General features: G+C 36.1%; 1 protein-coding gene across 1 annotated transcript in view; it reads left to right on the top strand.

Moving 5' to 3' along the window:
* LOC113235636 (tyrosine-protein phosphatase non-receptor type 4) overlaps nt 1-18572 on the top strand; it is a 38558-nt gene that overhangs the window by 8178 nt on the left and 11808 nt on the right. The window contains exons 4-8 of the mRNA XM_026471450.1: nt 543-751; nt 3116-3268; nt 11087-11325; nt 14867-15049; nt 15838-16057. Coding sequence (XP_026327235.1) covers nt 543-751; nt 3116-3268; nt 11087-11325; nt 14867-15049; nt 15838-16057 — 1004 coding nt within the window. The remainder of the gene's footprint in view (nt 1-542; nt 752-3115; nt 3269-11086; nt 11326-14866; nt 15050-15837; nt 16058-18572) is intronic.

Here is an 18572-nt window from a genome sequence, read left to right as displayed (position 1 = left end):
GGCCATATAATGAATTAATCGATTCAGGCGTTACTTTGCGAAAGTCCATGTTAATAAAAATAGAAGTTAATTAATTTGCTACTCTGCGAAGCTAGTGAAGGTTAAATCGTGCAAAATAGCTGCGCTTGTGTTGCATATTTTTTCATGCACTTAATTTTCCCACTCTCGACGCTCGGCCAAAGAAAGAAGAATTTTCTTCGGCCGAGTGTCGAGCAATCAACATTCCTCGTGGCGATAGGCGAAACAAGTGTCGTGTATATTTGGTGGTGGTGTTTGTGACTGTAGTTGCGCTTGTGTTATTTATTTTATTAATTTTATGCGGAGGGAGAGGGGAAATTAACTGCATTAAAAAAATATTCAACACAAGCGCAGCTATTTTCCACGATTTAGCCATCACTAGGTTCGCGCAGTAGCAAATTAATTAAATTCCATTTTTATTGGCCGTACAATGCATTGACGATGATTATGGTCAAAAGTGATCAATTGTTTCCAAATTTTAAATCATATCTAGGATTTGTAATAAATTGTCTTGTACTTTCCAGCGGAACTAGGAGATTATAACGTATCAGAACATCCCCCAAATTATCTATCAGAGCTAAGCTTGCTACCAAAACAAACTTCAGAAGACGAGAGGCGAATAAGAGAACTTCATAAACTACATAAAGGTCAGACTCCGGCAGATGCAGAGGCGAATTTTTTGGAGCATGCAAAGAGATTGGATTGCTACGGTGTTGAGTCACATCCGGCTAAGGTATGTTGTACTTAAAAATAACTGTCTTTCTTTAAAGCCTTGTTTTATAAAAGTCGTTATGTTGTAACTAACATTTGAAAAGAAACTATTTTTTGGGATCTAAGTCGCGTGTATTTGATTTAACAAATAAATGAATATCGAGTTCTTAGGTTTTCGCGATTGTTACACATAGGAAATGGAACTATTTTTCCAGATTTAAATCGCGAATATTTGTTTTTTCAAACAAACCTTCTTATATTGGACAAACAAAGCGAAGTATTTACCCGCGTCAAAGAACATATAGCTGATGTCAAACACCGTCGCGTAAACAAGTCTACAGTCTGCGAGCATGTCATGGATAAACCTACACATTCAATGAAGTTTGACAAACCCCAGGTCCTTTCAAAAGAAGTCCGTTTCCTAATTTCAACAGGGAAGATGGTTTCTCCGTACCACCAGTTTGGGATCCAGTATTTCTTCTAATGAAAAATCCCAAACAGACATAAGACTGCGGTACTAATTAATATATTTTAGTTTATTCTAATTTCTATTAATGATTAATAATAAATTAAACTTAATAACAATTCATTCAATAAAATAATTTGTAAAACTTAATGTAGCGTAAATTGTAATGTTTTCTTTGTAAAATTAAAAATAAGGTATTTAATTAATAACTATTGTAACTATAGTGAAAAAAATAGGGTGGTTTGCATTAATATTAGACATAACTGGTTGAAGACTGTACCACCTCAGTCAACCGTGGCCATGGGACCTGTAAAGGGCCCGAAACGTCGGTTTGTTTAAAAAAACAAATATACGCGATTTATATCCGGAAAAATACTTTCATTTCCTAAATAAATGAATGTCTGACTTATCAGTTAGTCAGCCGATCAATTGTGACCAGAGGTAGGCAAGCGACCGGGTTTTAACCCAGGGCTTTGTTAACGCCGGGTTTTAATCGGATTAAAATCTATTAATGCCAGAAATCGAAGGCAAAAGTTATTTACTACTAAATGTTTTTGTAAATCGAGTTTTGTTCAAATGTAATGATATTATTACATTACAAAATGTATATGCTTGCATATTCTGCCATTCTCTTGAATCGATTCTCTTGAAAATCGTATGGAAATGAATCGATACAAAAACTCGTTATCGTGTATACTTGAATCGATTTTCATAAAAATCGAATCGTAATATGCGTCTAGTAGTAAGTGAGAGTCCACAGGATTACAAGGTGGGTATTGTGTGGAGTTATCTCTTTTATATCTAAAAAAGATTTTTTATAGGAAATGAAACTATTTTTTCGGATTTACTAGCAGTAGAGCTCCTTGTGAAAGAGTTCGTCCAGAGTCGTACTGCCACCTTTCCCTATTTCTGCCGCCAAGCAGCATGTCCGCATTACTGTGTTCGGGTTTTGAAGGGTAAGGGTGCTGGTGAAATTACAGGCACATGGGACTTGTCAACTTATGTCTCAGGGTGACGGGCGCTTTGGCAGTGCCCCTCAAGTCTTTGCGATTTAAAGCTCTGAGTGGCACTGCAACTGTTATGGACAGGCGTGTACGACTTGTTCGTCTCGTCACTTGATGTTATAAAAAAATACCCTTTACAGGGCCTGTGGTCACGATTGACTGGGACCTGTAAAGGGCCCGTAACGTCGGTTTGTTTGAATTTAAATCCGGAAAAATAGTTTCATTTCCTATGTGTAACAATCTCGAAAACCTAAGAACTCGATAAGATTTGTTATATCAAAATTTCTAATCATGTCATCAACAACCTATCGTAGTTCAGTGCTGGACATAGGCCTCCCCCAATGCGTGCCATTTCGCCCGGTCCTCAACTCGTTGCATCCATCTGCTGCCAGCAGCCCTTCGCAAATCGTCACTCCAACTAACCATAGGGCGTCCTACACTACGTTTGCCGAGCCGTGGTCTCCACTCAAAAACTCGCTTCCCCCATGGGTTATCGGTTCTTCGACAGATATGGCCAGCCCACTTCCACTTCAGCTTGCTTATTCTACCAGCTATGTAGACGACCTTAGTTCTAATAAGTAAATTTCTAATAAGTATGTATTATTACCAAATTCCTTATTATTTTACGCATATAATGCTTTCGCCCACGATTTTGGACAGAAACAGGTTATAACCCGGCGCTGTTAGTTGATTGGGTTGTAACTCAATCTAACCAAATTGCCCATCCCTGGCTGTGACCATGGGTCCAGTAAAAGTCCCGAAACTATGGTTTGTTTGAATTAACTAATTATACGCGACTTAGATTCGAAAAAAATTGTTTCATTACCAAAGTATAACAATCGCGGAAACCTAACAGCTAGAAACCCTAATTATATATAAGCAAGAATTAGTTTATTATAAATGATTTTATTTCCAGGATTACAACGGCAAAGACATATTTATTGGCGTAACGTCAATAGGGATTGTTGTCTTCCAAAACAATATACGAGTGAACACTTTCTCTTGGAGTAAAATCGTTAAGATTTCGTTCAAGAAGAAGCAGTTCTTTATACAACTGAAACGGGAACCTGTAAGTATGGTTAATAATAATAAATGTTTATTTTCTCCACAAAGTTTACACTGTATACATAAAGTGGTGGCGCTAGTGACCGACAAACAGCAGCGTTCGCCATATTTTTAAATTCGTTTCTAATATTATTTGGGACAAAATTTTCTATCATGTATAAGTGTCAATTACTGGGTGGTCACTATAGGTGAATATTGGTTCGTTAATTAGTGGATTTGTAGTGTTCATGCCTAGATTTAGAGAAATTCTAGTTTAAGTTTTTTTAACCGACTTCAAAAAAAGGAGGAGGTCGTTCTCTATTCGCCTGAACGCGATAGCTCATTTGCATTTGTGGACCGATTTTAATGATTCTTTTTTTATTTGAAACAGGGTACCTCAGTATTGGTCCCATTTAAATCTGAAAGAAATATTCCATCTCTGTGGGTGGCAAACTAGGTGATGAATCCGATTTCGCGCACTTTCCGGTAACCGATTTCAATAAAACTTGGCGTATAGTTTTTTAAACTTTACTTTTTTATGTTTATTGAATGTCACGATGTTTTATTACCATGATATTAAATTTTTTTTTGTGAAATTGTGAAATTTTGTGAAATTCAATCCGACTGGATTCGTACCAGCCAGCTATTAAGTCACGGAACGAACCAGCAGGCTTTACGAATTTTGTATGTGGTTCTTGTAGAACTTTGTTTTTAGTTTTTTAGCGCCATCTGTGAGAAATTTATTTCTTCACTCAGAGACCTATCATTATTAACAAATTAATCCATTAGTTTATTATGATTATTAACAACGAAGGCTTACTATTTTATATTCTGACATTTTTTCCGCTAAATATCCACATGTAGTACAATACGTGTAGTAGTCTATAATAATGTTAAAATAAAAACGTTGAAACACGTTAAGGTAAAAATAGTATAAAAATATTTTCGGTTTTTGAATGGTGAAAATTGGCTTCACAATCCTCGTTTAGAGAAGCACCTATTATACTATTGTACTCACATTGGATGTGTAATTAGGGTCAATATTCCATCGCTGTGTCCATGACCAATCTCATTCGTTACGTTTAATGAATGAGATTGGTTATATCACACCCACCACCAGTGATAATATGAAACAGTGTATATTATTGATAATAAGCATTTGATTGATGCTCAGTTGTATGTGAAAAAACATTAATCGTATTCACAATTGAATTCATGATTCATAATTTTATTTCTGATAAAAATGGACCTCAAAAGTCATTCATCCCTAGTTTGCCACTCTTAGAAGTGATATATTTTCTTCAAATTGAAATGGTACCACTTCTGAGGTCTCTTTCCAACAAAAAAAAAGAAATATCGAAATCATACATACACACAATTGAACAAAAACATACAGTCGGCTAAAAACGCGGATTGTATAGAAGTTACCATGTAACGAAATAAGTATAGTGGCTGGCCAAACATTGGACATAGAAATATATTGAAAATATATCATATATTTACTCACATGCACTTCAACAGTAGGGCTAGCACGGTAGGGCGCGACTAGCGCGAGAGCGACATAAAGTGCGAGATACTGTTATTCCCGCATACAGATCACGCGCTTTATGTCGCTCTCGCGCAAGTCGCGCCTTATCATGCTAGCCTTACAGATTAATGTAGGTGTAACAATTTTACACATGGATCTAATCAGTCGGTCATTAATGTGAACGCGGTGATAGTTATTTGGGTATAATTTTAATGATAATAATTTGTAAATCGTAATTAGACGTGAAAATGTACAAGAAAAAAAAAATAATAAAACGTCAAAATATATACAAATCGCACATGACAACTAACATAGTATTATCTCAAAATGGCTTTAAGTTATTTTAACATTACCTATTTAGTTTTGAAGCGACAGTGTTGGCACTGTCACTTTGAAATCAAATCGTATATGAATGACACGTCATTATAGCAAATTTTTGGAGATAAATTATTAATATAACGCAATTTTGAGGTAAAATATAATATAACGCAATTTTTGAGATAATACTATGTTAGTTGGCAAGTGCGAAATGTCAAAGGTTTTAAGACAATGAAGTTAGGGATTTGGCATTTAGAAATTCGAACCATAGACCTAGGCTTACGAGATCTACGATTCGGACACTGTATAGTACATTTTATTAGTTAATGAATTGTTTATTTGCTCTTTAATACCATAAGGCTTTTTTCAGACATTGTACTTTCGGTAAGTTACTGTAAATTTTTGGCATAGTAATAAAAATAATTTCATGCATTAAAGTAGTTTTTACAAGTTTTCTAACGAAATTGATCATAACGTCTTGACTTTAGAGAGCATGTGAGTCATCACTAGTTTATGCCGATATTTTTTTTTATGATCTCAAGTGACGGGACGAACGAGCTACACGCTTGTCCGCATCAGTTGCAGTGTCACTCAGAGCTTTAAATTGCAAAGATTTGAAGGGCACTGTTACTGCGCCCACCACCCTGAGGCATAAGTTGACAAATCCAATGTGCCTGTAATTTTACCAGCACACTTACCCTTCAAAACCGGAACAAAGTAACGACATTACTGCTTGGCGGCTGTAATAAGAAAGGTTGCGGTACTACCCTGGACGAACTCTTTCACAAGGAGCTCTACTGCTACTACAACGATAGATATAATTTAACATTTCGATAGCATTTTAAAATAGCTGTCTATGTCAAAAATACCTAATTCGCCGGACAGATGGAAAAAGGCTGAGGCCAATCTGGCTCGTAAAGATGACGAATCATATACCGACACAATGTTGATTATTTTGATTATTTGAGTATTTTAGTACATTCCGAATACAAGTGTGCAATAAGTGAAATATGAACTATTTTGATCTGAGTCATTGTTGAAATACAGCGATTTGATAAAAATCAGCCTTACTCAATTATTTTATGGTACATATTCATTATAATTAAAACTATTCTGAAAATATTTTCCCTCTACATCAAAACAATTGATAATTAAGTTAATAAACATGCCGTTTAATCGTAGACTCGGAACTTTTGTGTGGTTTAGGGTATTCACTTCCTCATAGGAAACTTGTGTCAAAGATGATACCACTAGACTGCAATGGATCTTTTTATACCTACTAAATACATCATCAACCCATTACTGCCGTGCTTACAATATTAACAGTAAATATGTTTGAAACACATATCGACACTGGAAAGGTAAAACTGCCTAACGTGCATTTGGAAAATATTGCAGGAGAGCGATTTAAAGTATTTTTTTACGAAAAAAAATTAAATTGTAACTCTCTCTCATTTTATCGTTATTTAATCCGCTTTTCCTTATAACAAATAAAATTATTCTTACGTTTTACCTTTTCAGCGTCGATATAGACTTACTTGTTCTTATCGTAAGCACGGCAGATTATATTTCGCACTGCTGAACCCTGATCTAAGGAGAGCGTTTAGGTCGTACTTGGCCATTCCGGCCCACCGGTAAGGGACTAAACCCGTTTTCTAAGAGTGACCTATGAGTAAGTTTCATCACGATGGTTTCTTTCACCGTTATCAAGAGGTATTGCTGCTAAATTTTCACAAATGTACGTACTTTGAAATTAACATCGGATACACAAGTATCTATCAAGTATAGAACTGTCGACCAAACAATTGAGAAGCAACTATTTTCCCCACTAAGCTACTGCCGCTGTTATAGCAAGTGTAGTTATAGTAAAAACACTATTATAAAAGTTCTTCCAAAAGACCATTGCACGGTGATTCACGCTCCATACTAAGGCGGTCATAAATACGTAACTCCGAAATTATTATTATTTTTTTATTTTATTACGTTAAAATATGATTAGGTAAACGTAAATTAATAAAATTATACATTTTAAAAAATATTTGACAATATTTAGGTGTAAAAATGTCTCGCAGTAATTTTGTTTTTAGACGATGTATCTAAAACATTTTATACTGCGACTTTTAATGGTAAAACTGTGTAAATAATGATTATTTGTATTAACAATAACCACAAATGAATAAATTAAAACAATAAAAATACATAAAAAAGTTCATTTTACAAAATACAAACAAAACACAAATTATACCAAAATACATTAAATCTCAACAATATTAACTTTAAATACATAACAAGTCTAATACAGCTTTTGACAGTACACCTTTTTTTTTAACAGGTAACTTTCGTAGACCTGTTATGAAGGGATCTGATTGAAGAAGCAGCCTATTTACTAAATCTGTGTTGGTCACAATGCGACTCATTTTACGCGTATGATTTTTTCTAAAAGACTTGATGTATTTGTTAGTCGCTTCAGCTGCTTCTTCAGACAACTCTCCGATTGACAACAAACCGTAATCTATAACATTAGCACCATGAATTAGAACTTTGTGAACGGAAGCAGGCATGTTATACCACGGATACTCGGCAACTAACTGCCGAGCCGTCTCTAAAGCGAACTCTTCGAAGTTCGTCTTATTAATATTATATCCAGAATTTAAACATTGAAGGATGATCCAGCAACGATCTAGGAGATCCTTCTTGATCCCAGTAATTTCAGCGGAAATTTCTGAATTCGAGAAAAACCGCCTGGCTGTATTACCATCGTTTGATGTTCCGCTTCCGCCACTTTTAGGCTTATCCACTATAAGCCCTAATCTTTCTCTAAATTGAGTCTGAACATATGATTTTTTTGCAGCAACAAGCATTTTGTCATTAGCGGACCTAGCTTGCCATTTCCTAACATCTAACTTGTACGCGACATGAACAAAATATTCAAAAAAACGTATTAACGCGTGGAGAGGTGATAAACCAAATTCATATTTACTCTCATCGACTTCCTTATTTAAACATTCGTCAATTTTGTTCATTTCACTGGGCAAGGCGTTACAAATAAAACATTTTGATGAAGAAACACCACTAAGTGCATTACACACTTTACCATCTACCATAGTAAGTTGCAAACAATGAGTAATGCGATATTCGCGATCTTCTTCCTTGAAAACAGTAGGCTGCAAGTTCCTTATTTTATCTTTAAAATGAGCTTCTTCCTCAACTGACACTGCAGTCGATTCCTTCAAATATCGGAGGCGTATAGGACGACAGTATCGAGTTGATGAAGGACGAGGATTTTTCCACAAAACTACTGAATTTTCTTTGTTATCTGTTGTCAAAACAAGCTGAAGTGGCACATACGAAGTAACAAACAGGCTACTGTCTTCAAGAGTGGAGTCAGAAAAACACTGTTTATATTCTGAATGCCCTGTACTGCCATCGAAACCCCATTTCCCTATCAAAGATATCTTATCTAGAGACTCATTAGGTACACTATCCAAAACATCTTTTTGAGACTTGAGAATCCGATTGGCAGTATGATCTAATAAACTTTGAAGTTCGACTTCGTCGGATGATTCTGTAACAGTAATATCTGAAGGATAACAGTGTTTTTTAGATTCCACGACACTTTGGTAAGATGGGAAAATGGTTTTTGAAAACTTATTGTCTATAAATTTCTTTACTAATATATATTGATGTCGAGTTAACTGAGCTTCAACAATGAGCGATAAAACTTCGCTAGAATCGATTTCAGGACAAGACAAGCTATCGGACGCATTGAGCAATGACTGTACAAGAGAAGGGTCTTGGTTAGACAAACTAGCCAATCTTCTACTTTTTGTACGTTTACTGGTGTCGTCAAAGTTAATTCTCGGACGGCCATGCGATGAAGAAGTTGATGGTTTAACTTCGTCAAAGCTCTGAGATACACGTAACTCAGTTCGCTGTACATCAATATTTTCAACGACATGCAGCCAATCTGAATATTTTTCTAAGAATTTAGATCTAGTACGATTCGACTTTGCCCAGTAGTGGGAAATTTGTTTACAAATATTCTTAATTTTAAGGCTTAAAGTCTCTAAATCAATATTTTCGATGTCGTCAGAAAGGGATGATGTTTCGGTCAAAGTGCTCAGGACGTGTTGCATTTTTTCATTTGGATTACCCACTTTAGAGTGCCAAATATCAAAAATTGTCATCCTCGATACAGAACATTTGAAAAATGTACCTAAAACAATATGAAAGCTGAACTTAAAAAAAAATTAAAAATTCAATACTATGGACATGCATACTTTGACACCCCTTTAAGCCAAGAAGAGGCAGCAAGATGCAAATGAAACTTATAGCTCTTAATAAGGACATACTCCTTATTCAAAAACCATATACCTCAGGTGCAGCTCAGCGCAGCCAAAAGTTGTAGGTCTAAAGGAAATTAAGTTATGCCAAAAATTTTCACCAAAAAACTGCCTTCAATAAAAAAATTATATAAAAAAAAGTATGCATAAAAAAAATTAAAAAAAATTGATAATAAAAGTACATACCATGCTCTTGGATCTCCATGCTTTCACAACACGTAAACACTTGATTTGGAATAGTGACACTCAAAAACAAAGTGATTAAGTTTCGATGACTCACACGTGGTGATAATTAGTCTCGCGATGCGCTCACTTCCGATGCACAAAAGTGAATGATAACGTGACCTAATTACATTGATATTTATAGTTTTTGGAAGCTTGTTAACTAGTTACTAACTTAGTGAGTTGATCTAACCGGGATAAGCCAATGATTTTTTTTGATTTATGGCCTATGGGGGAATCACAGTGCATTGTACAGATTGCCTATATTAAAAATTTTTTTACAACATATCTGTGACAATAGATTTTGATTACTTGGTTTATAGGATTTTAAAAAGATTCCGATAATAGTATAATCATTTCTTGAAATCATGTGGTAAATATGGGATACATTTTTTGAGATCTCAGTACCTGGAAATTGACCCTGGTAGGGGTACCGCAACATGCTAAACAATAACATTATATTATAAATTGTTTAAAACAAAGGAGACTTTCTAATATAATATCAAAACTCAAACTAAACATTCGCATTACATTACAGTTCTCATTATTAAATATATCAAATCATTTCATTAATAAATATAGTTATTTCACCTTCCACAAAAATACTAAAACTAGATACTTACTAAAAGAACTTACATAATTGAAACTTTTTTACAAAAAAATAAAACCGACCTCAATAGTTCGTCGAATTACATATATTTGCCAAGTTTTATTGTAATCAGTTACTAGAAAGTGCGCGAAACCGGATTCATCCCGTAGTTTGCCACCCTTAGAGGACGAATATTTTCTTGATATTTAAATGGGACCAATACTGAGATACCCACTTTCCAACAATAAAATCGTCAATTCGGTTCACAAATAATCGCGTAACATATGTACATACAAAAAAAAATACAGTCGAATTGAGAACCTCTTCTTTTTTTTTGAAGTCGGTTAAAAAAAGAATACATTTGTAGAAATCTAGAACCTTAACAAACTCAAAAGATTTGGATTTTAGGTCTTCCTGAATTTTATTTTAGTATAGTCACTACCGCTCTCCTAATACTAAATTATTATCAATTTCATTATTTCTAAATTTGAATGAATACCTTGATATGGTTTTACTATTTTACTACCATGATATTCATATATTTTGTGTGAAAGCACTTCACTAGTTTGTTATTATTATTGATACAAAGCTCGAACAAACACAGAAAAATTCTTTCGATCCAACTGAAATCGAACGGCATCTGTAGCCTCAACGTGGCTACGTCCGGTACGTAAGTCGGGTCGAAGAAAGAAAAAAGAAATATTTATTCGACTATTACAAACAAAATTATACAAAGAATCTAAATTATATTAATAAATAAATAACCAAAATACAAAGAAGGATCTTTACTTTATGTTTGTTCGATTTTTGTATTAATAATAATTATTATCAATTTATTTACAGTCCGAATCCTACGACACAGTCCTCGGTTTCAACATGCGTTCAGGGCGGGCCGCGAAAGCCCTCTGGCGTTGTAGCGTAGAACGCCACGGGTTCTTCAGATTACGAGCGCCGCGGCGTCGACCGCCGTTCTTAGGCGCTTTGAGCGCGCTAGCTGGGATATCCGCGCCTAGTGTCCCACGCACCGAAACTCAAGCATTGGAAGATGCCAGAAGAGAACGTCACGGGAGGAGTTTTGTCAGGTATATTAAGTGTGTGTGTGTGAGTATTCTACGCTCAATAGTGATCAACTACCACATCTGCATAATAATAATAACAATAGTGCCAGATAAACCTCGATACTTCCAATGAACACTACGCCTAAATTTTGGACCTGTTATTATTTCGTTTTTTGTTTCTTTATTTTTTTTAGGCAATAACTGTTTACAAAAATAACAGGAAATGGCCAAAAAATAAAGATAGGAGTTCATTGGAGGCGACCTGATCCTAAAATTTGGAAATTTCCTGTACTACGATTACTGGTAAAGCAAAAACATTGTTATAATTATCTACAAGACACTGTCCAGACCATGTCTACCTACTATGACCTGTACTTACAGTTCGCTTATTTAGAATTAGAAAAAACGTAAACAAAGAAGCAGTGATCATAAACCTTTTTCTTCATACAACAACTTACGGTAAAGGAAAACATTGTGCAAATTGATGACAAATGACACTTATAAATGAGAAGACGATATGTTGTTGTTTTACAAAAACGTTCCGTTAAATGTTCGTAACCACAGTACCTTTAAGTTTTTGAAATTTGCAAATTTTTGAAATAGATAATATAATATTTAAAGATGAATAGTATGTAAAGCTTAAATTTTATTTTTAGTGATTACTATGAGTAAAAGAAACATTACAATTACATTTTAGTGAATATGGTTTGTGTGAGAATTTTGTTTCACGTATTTATTAAAGTACTTTGCTTACAAAATGACGGAATTAAATCGCGCCTGATAAAAGACCCAAAATTTCCTTCTGTCTAAGCCTTAAAAAACAAAGTAAATAAAGCTTTTCAAAACCTTAGAACTATGTTTCAATGTATTAAAAAAAAATCCCGCGCAAACAGCACATGTTTTCTCAGAACCCATGACGTAATTGGTAGGTAAACATACAATGTGCAGTTGCCACATGCGAGAATTTTACGGATTGATTAGCTACTATCATCAATATAACATTTTTAGTTTTTGAGTGTGGTGTGTTTGGTGTTTGCATAAGAGATTGAATATATTGCAATTATTTGTTTTATTTACTGATTTAAATACACAAATAATTATTTCTTTTAAATATAAATTGAGTGATCGTTTTTATTATACAAACATTCGTTCTAAGTACATATCTGCACCCAATGTTGGAAGAATCACTAATTCCTAAGATGCATGATATCTTAGTTTAGGAGTTAGGGGATCACTTTTAAATGGCATTTCTTATTTTCTTGTGCAACTAATGTTTTTATGTTTTTTGTTCTCATGCATCTTGTAACATCATTGTTTTTCTTTATTAAATAAATAATAATTATTATTATTGTTTTAGATAGGAAATTAAACTATTTTTTCGGATTTAAATCGCGTGTATTTAATTTTTTCAAACAAACCAACGTTTCGGGCCCTTTACAGGTTCCATGGTTACGTCTGACATGATGCAATCCCGGCGCGTATTAATTAAAAAAAATTGTTTCATTTCTTATTTGCTTAGAGAATATAGGACTGGAGGCGTCATCGATAGGGCTCTGTCAAGGTACAAGCAAAAAACAACCATCGCACAATAAACACTACTTCCGAATCGATGTTTTCTTCATTTCCATTATCTAGTTCACCGCGTCAAGTACTCCACGAACCTGTCGTATTGCGCTATACAAACTTGCAAAAAAATCTCTGCTGCATCCAGTCTAGTCAAGGGTGGAATTGCATTCCATACATAAGCCTATTTTTTACATTTATTGCTAATTTTCTATTTTATGACATTTTTTTCACAATAATCACGTTGATTCAATTTAATGATTCCATAAAAAATATTTGAAAACATTCGAACATTTGACATAAGCCTATGGCTCTACTCACACTGGCGCAGAGTCTAAGCGTCGCGTCTTGTTTTTCAACTCCACCGTCAGACGACGCGCGACGTCACTCGCATTAGTGCGCCTGGATCACAGTTTGGTCGGCGTCTGACGCCTCACGGCGCCCAAGCCTCGCTGCGACTCGCGACGCCGCTCGATTCCATATTTGCAAGACACAAATTTGTACCTTAATAATTGGAAAATATAGATGAATATGCTATAGGCGAAAAACATGACGCGTCGCGACGCTTCGACTCTGCGCCAGTGTTTTTTTTTTTTTTTTTTTTATTGCGACTCGACAAAATGACTGCACCGCGCCTGATGGAAAGTGCGAATACAGTCCAGAGATGAGAGTAACGGATGGAAAACACAAATATCTTCACTCCGTCACTATCATTTTGCCGGTCTGGCCAAATGCACTGGATGTACACCAACTGATCCCTGAACGCGATTCGCAAAAGCGTTTCACTGTGGAGGGTTTTCCGCCGTGTGTACTGTGGTCGCTATCCAGTCGGCACAGAGCCTACCACAATGCTAAGCAGATGGACACTTGTGACGCCCTCGGTCGCCTCTTACGACCCCCACGGGCATGTATGGGGAGGCGACAATGTATTCTTAAGCCGTCGCCCCACGGCGAAAAAGTGAGTGTGAGTTGAGCCTATGAAGTTCCCTATTTACTAACAGGTAATCATAGACAAAAAGTGCAGTATTTCATGGACGCTGTTTTTTCGTTATAGAGAATGTTTTAGTTTTTTTTAAATATTTCTATACATGTCACTACGTTTGTATAGGTTAACTCCGGCCATGCCTGTCATTGGCTCCAATGCTGACTGCGAAAAGCTATAAACTCCGGACATTTTTTCGCGTTTTTTGGATTAGACTTTGGATTGTATTTATTATATCATCCATTAATAGGTAAGTCAATGGGCAATCTTCTCTGGCAAATACATGTAAAGCAATACCACTGTTATACACTACACACAAAATTGAAAAAAGAAATTCACTACATCCAGTCTAGCCAAGGGTGGAATTACATTTTTCATATACGTGACTAAACAGTACGTAATACATATCGACACCATCACGTCGATAACTTTCCGTCTCTAGTATATTCATGCGAATCGATTTATTTTTATAGGCCTATTCTGTGTACGGATATGTGTGTGTGTGTGTGTGTACGGATATGTGATAATGTGTGTTTTATCTGTGTGTTTGTAAAAATAAGCTAGTGTTGTAGACTTTTGTTTGTGTGAGACCATAGTGACACAATTCAATATTTCATTTGAGTGCACCTGTTTGCTTGTAGTACTACCCCCGCCCCTCAAAAAGTTGCAGAAAGTTTTGTTCGAGAAATGACGCTAATAGCGCCTCCCGTCCTATATGCTCTAAGCCTGTTTGTAACGATCGTGAAAATCTAAGAACTCTGTTTACATATATAATTTTAATTGAAACTGCCTCTGTGGCCGAACGGTTACCATGCCGGACTGCCACGCAGAGGTCCCAGGTTCGATTCCCGGGCCGAGAGAAATATTTGTATAGTCTACATTTATTTCTCTCGTGAGTTTGGGTGTAATTTGTGGTTGTCTATGTATGTCCATGGCACCCGCGACACAGGGTTTCCCTAGTGCGGGGCTATGTTGAGTGTGTGCGTTATTATTATAAAAAAAATTATGGTATTCTTGCAGACGCAGCAGTTCGCGCAATCGCGATCGGTCGACGAGTGCGGCGTCGCCGTCCGCGCCCGTGTCCGTGCCCGTGCACGCGCCCGCCGCGACGGCACGCACGTCGCGGGTCACCGGCCACGAGGAACCAGCGCCCCGAGAAGCCTGGACGGACGCCGCGCAGCCCGCGCCTCAGCCTGCCGACGAGTCAGTATGACTATAGCCTCATAGCCTACGAGGTCTTTTCCTCGTAGGCTAAGCCCTCACGGCCCTCGTAAACGGCTATATACAATTATAATACTTGATTTCGGTCCGTAAGCGCGGTTAAAACCAGCCAAAAATCTGAGAAAAAATAGATAATTATAATAATCTTTCTCCGCCACCTTAGCATACAATAGTTAGGTAGTGTGTTGCCAGTTCAGCCCACACTACCTCTATCATGACTCATTGAGTGCGCTGAAGAACTCCCCATAATAATAACAATGATAACGATAATAATAATAAAATTTATTCTATTACCTGTTCTGATACTAGGAAATTTCCCTATACTAGTATACTGTGAGTACAATAGCAACGAAATTCACTCTGTGGCACTACTCTGAATACCCAGATCAGAACAAATTTAGAAAAGTTTATTTCCCAAATTGGTCCTACCGGAAATCGAACTCGGGACTTCCTCATCCAGCGCCCATAGTGCAAACCGTTGAGCCACCGAGGTTTTCATATATGCATCGTATATGCAACGCCCGAACTGACGAAAAGAGACAGTAATATTAGACATCTGCCCAGGTTGAACCTGAACTGAAACAAGTGAAATGTAAATAAAAATGAATATCTCTATGGTATCCGATATGAACGTATGACCTTTTGTCTAGCATAGATACAAACTATAAAAATTAGACTCAATTTCCAATTTAAGAAAGTTTTATTACGTATGGTCATTTTTTTAAACTGCATATTTATTCCGTGATTTGAACATGCGTCGCGTTTCACAGTGATGGCGGTTTCTTAGAACGTGCACTCCGAGTGCCCCTTCCCTACATGGACGAGTCAGAGTCTGGGTCAGAAGCTCAACCCGACGAGTCCGTCGTGATTAGACTCCAGGCGGGTTCCGACGGCCGCTTCGGGTTCAACGTACGCGGGGGAGGGGGAGGTCCGGTGTTGGTGTCTAGAGTCGCTCCTAGAACTAGACTCCAGTTGCAAGAGGGGGATCAGGTGAGTTGAAGCCACGTTTGTACCATTTTGAAGTGGTAGCGATAAAACACCAGGTGGGCTCTGATGGCCGCTTCTACCTTAACATATTACGAGGGAAAGGGGTGAGAAGTCTAAAGTTCAGTATAGGTATAGTTGCGTGCTGGAAAAAACCTCAAAACACGTTCGATATACATTTTCAGACTTGTTTAATCAAGTTAGTTGATAAGGCCATTTGAAATCCAAGCTCATTATAAAAGTCAGTTGATATTTAAGTAACGCAAGTTTTTAGGGTTTGATATTGAATTCCAATGTTCAAGTTAAACGTCTAGGAGGCAGGTCAGTGACCTCGTAGAAACTTACAAGCCCCGATCGGGGCTTGTCCTTGTTTAGGTCATCTACCCGTCGGTAGAAGCATTTTCCTGTATTATTTATATTGTAACATTATTGCGATTGCTTATTTGTGGTTAACTAAAAAAAATAGAACAAGTGATATGTGCAGTGTGTTTCTTATTAACTGGGACAGAATGGGGGAAATCCAAAACCATAGGAGGTGCAGGGAACCTAATCTTACGAACCATTCAAGTCTTTGTGAGAATAATTTTGGCATAGTAATTTTTGTGTTGAAGCGTGTGTTGTCCATGAAAGTGAATAAAATTGATTCTTTTTTTTTAGTACTGAGTTGAAGTTGGTTAAATTTCATAGAATGTTTTTCATACAAAATGAATAAAATTGACTATTTTTTTAATGCTGACAGATTTTGTTTCTATAAGAATGATTTACGACAAATTGAACAAATGCAATATTATTCATTTTGTATGAAAAAAACTTCATATTTAAATTTGACCAACTTTTGCTGACCCGATTCTTTTCTTCCTATGCAATGAAATCATCCTTATAAGCAACAGAGTCTATTAGCACTAAAAAAAAATCGATGAATTTAATTTAATTTATGGACATACAATTTTCTATGTCAAAATTGTTTTCACAAAAAAGATTTAACGGTTCCTAAGACAGTTTCCTTCTATCGTCCATGGTTTCGGATTTCCCCATACTGTCACATTAAAAAAACACTGTATATCTTGATAGCTCTAATTAAATGTATTTCGTAACAGTTTCTACATAGTTTGTCGGGAGGATAGTCTTCCGAAAAATATATACTTTTTGGGAAAAAATTATGAAAAATAAAATTCCTAAATATTCCGAAAAATTGGTTTTGCAACAACTCATCGCAAAGTTAAGATAAATGTAATCTACCTACATAGGTAGGTTGGGGATAGCCCCGATAGCCTACATTTTTAATGTACTTAAGTGATTACATATGTAAGTGAAATAAATAAATAGATTTCCCGCATCCCGAAACGATCCAGGACCTAAAAAATATTGTCGTAGTGTCTTTGTCTCTGTTCTTCGAAATTTGGGTAAATCAATGCTTATGACGCAGACAATATGAGTTGAATTTCTGACAGGGTTATTTAGAAAAGTTAACTTTTCTAGTGGTCCGGGGTGGGTGCTTCGGGAGACACTATTGTTTCTAAACTATACGTCGTAGCTTATGATTAGTTCCATGAAAGGTGCATTTTTTCGGTAAATGTAAATGAAAAAAGGGGTGTTAATTTCTCTTGAAGTAATAGATTAAAATACCCGCATAAATAAATGATTATCACTACACTACTATTCCATGGTCACGGGTTGACTCAACCCGTGACTATGGAGCGTGCAACCGTTCCGAAATATTGGGAAAATAAAAAGAAGTCATACCGTGGTAAGAAACCTGATACTAGTGATAATCATTTAGTGAATAACCACGAAAGTCTTAGGGTCGTATTCTAGAACTCTACTCAATGCTCAAGTCAGGATTGCACTGGAAACACAAGCATTGGAAATACGACCGTAATGGCAGGGACTTGAGTATGATTTCGAGTGCTTTAAATCATACTTATATTCTGACTTGAGCATTGAGTAGAGTTCTAGAATACGACCCTGCAAATCTATACCCGCATAAATAGTCATTATTCACATGATAATTGATAAAAGAAAGCGACTGATGGGGTGTTATCATTAACCTTAAGTCTTTTCTTTGTTTTCTTTTTCTTTCTGTAATATTCTCTATACTGCACTATAATATGCTTGTAAACTTGTTAAATAACCGAACCACTGTCTTTCATAACACAGCGTAGCCTAGCTTGAAAGTTAGGGGACAGATAACCTTGAGTCAATAACTAACAAGCCTAACATGGTAAAATAGCTCTTATTTAGTTATAATACACCATTACTTGTAAAAGGCTTAAATTAAATAAATTATTATTATTATTATTAAATTATTATTATTTGCTGATCAACGGTGGAGGTCAACGACCTATTCAAAGTACGAAGTTTTTGCTCTGAGTACCTCCCAGTAGTTGTGCCAAACAGCAGTCGTTTCTATGACCTAGGGTTGTAATACAGACTTTTCAAGCAAATCTTTGTCATTGAATAACTCTGAAATTATTACATTTAGAGCCAAAACTTCCAGTATTACTGAATTACTTTTTAATCC

This window comes from Hyposmocoma kahamanoa, unplaced genomic scaffold, assembly GCF_003589595.1.
Source record: "Hyposmocoma kahamanoa isolate Upper Pololo Valley unplaced genomic scaffold, ASM358959v1 88, whole genome shotgun sequence".
NCBI classification, from domain to species: domain Eukaryota; kingdom Metazoa; phylum Arthropoda; class Insecta; order Lepidoptera; family Cosmopterigidae; genus Hyposmocoma; species Hyposmocoma kahamanoa.
Note: the sequence above shows the minus strand (reverse complement) of the source record. Positions and strands in the feature narration are given on the sequence as shown.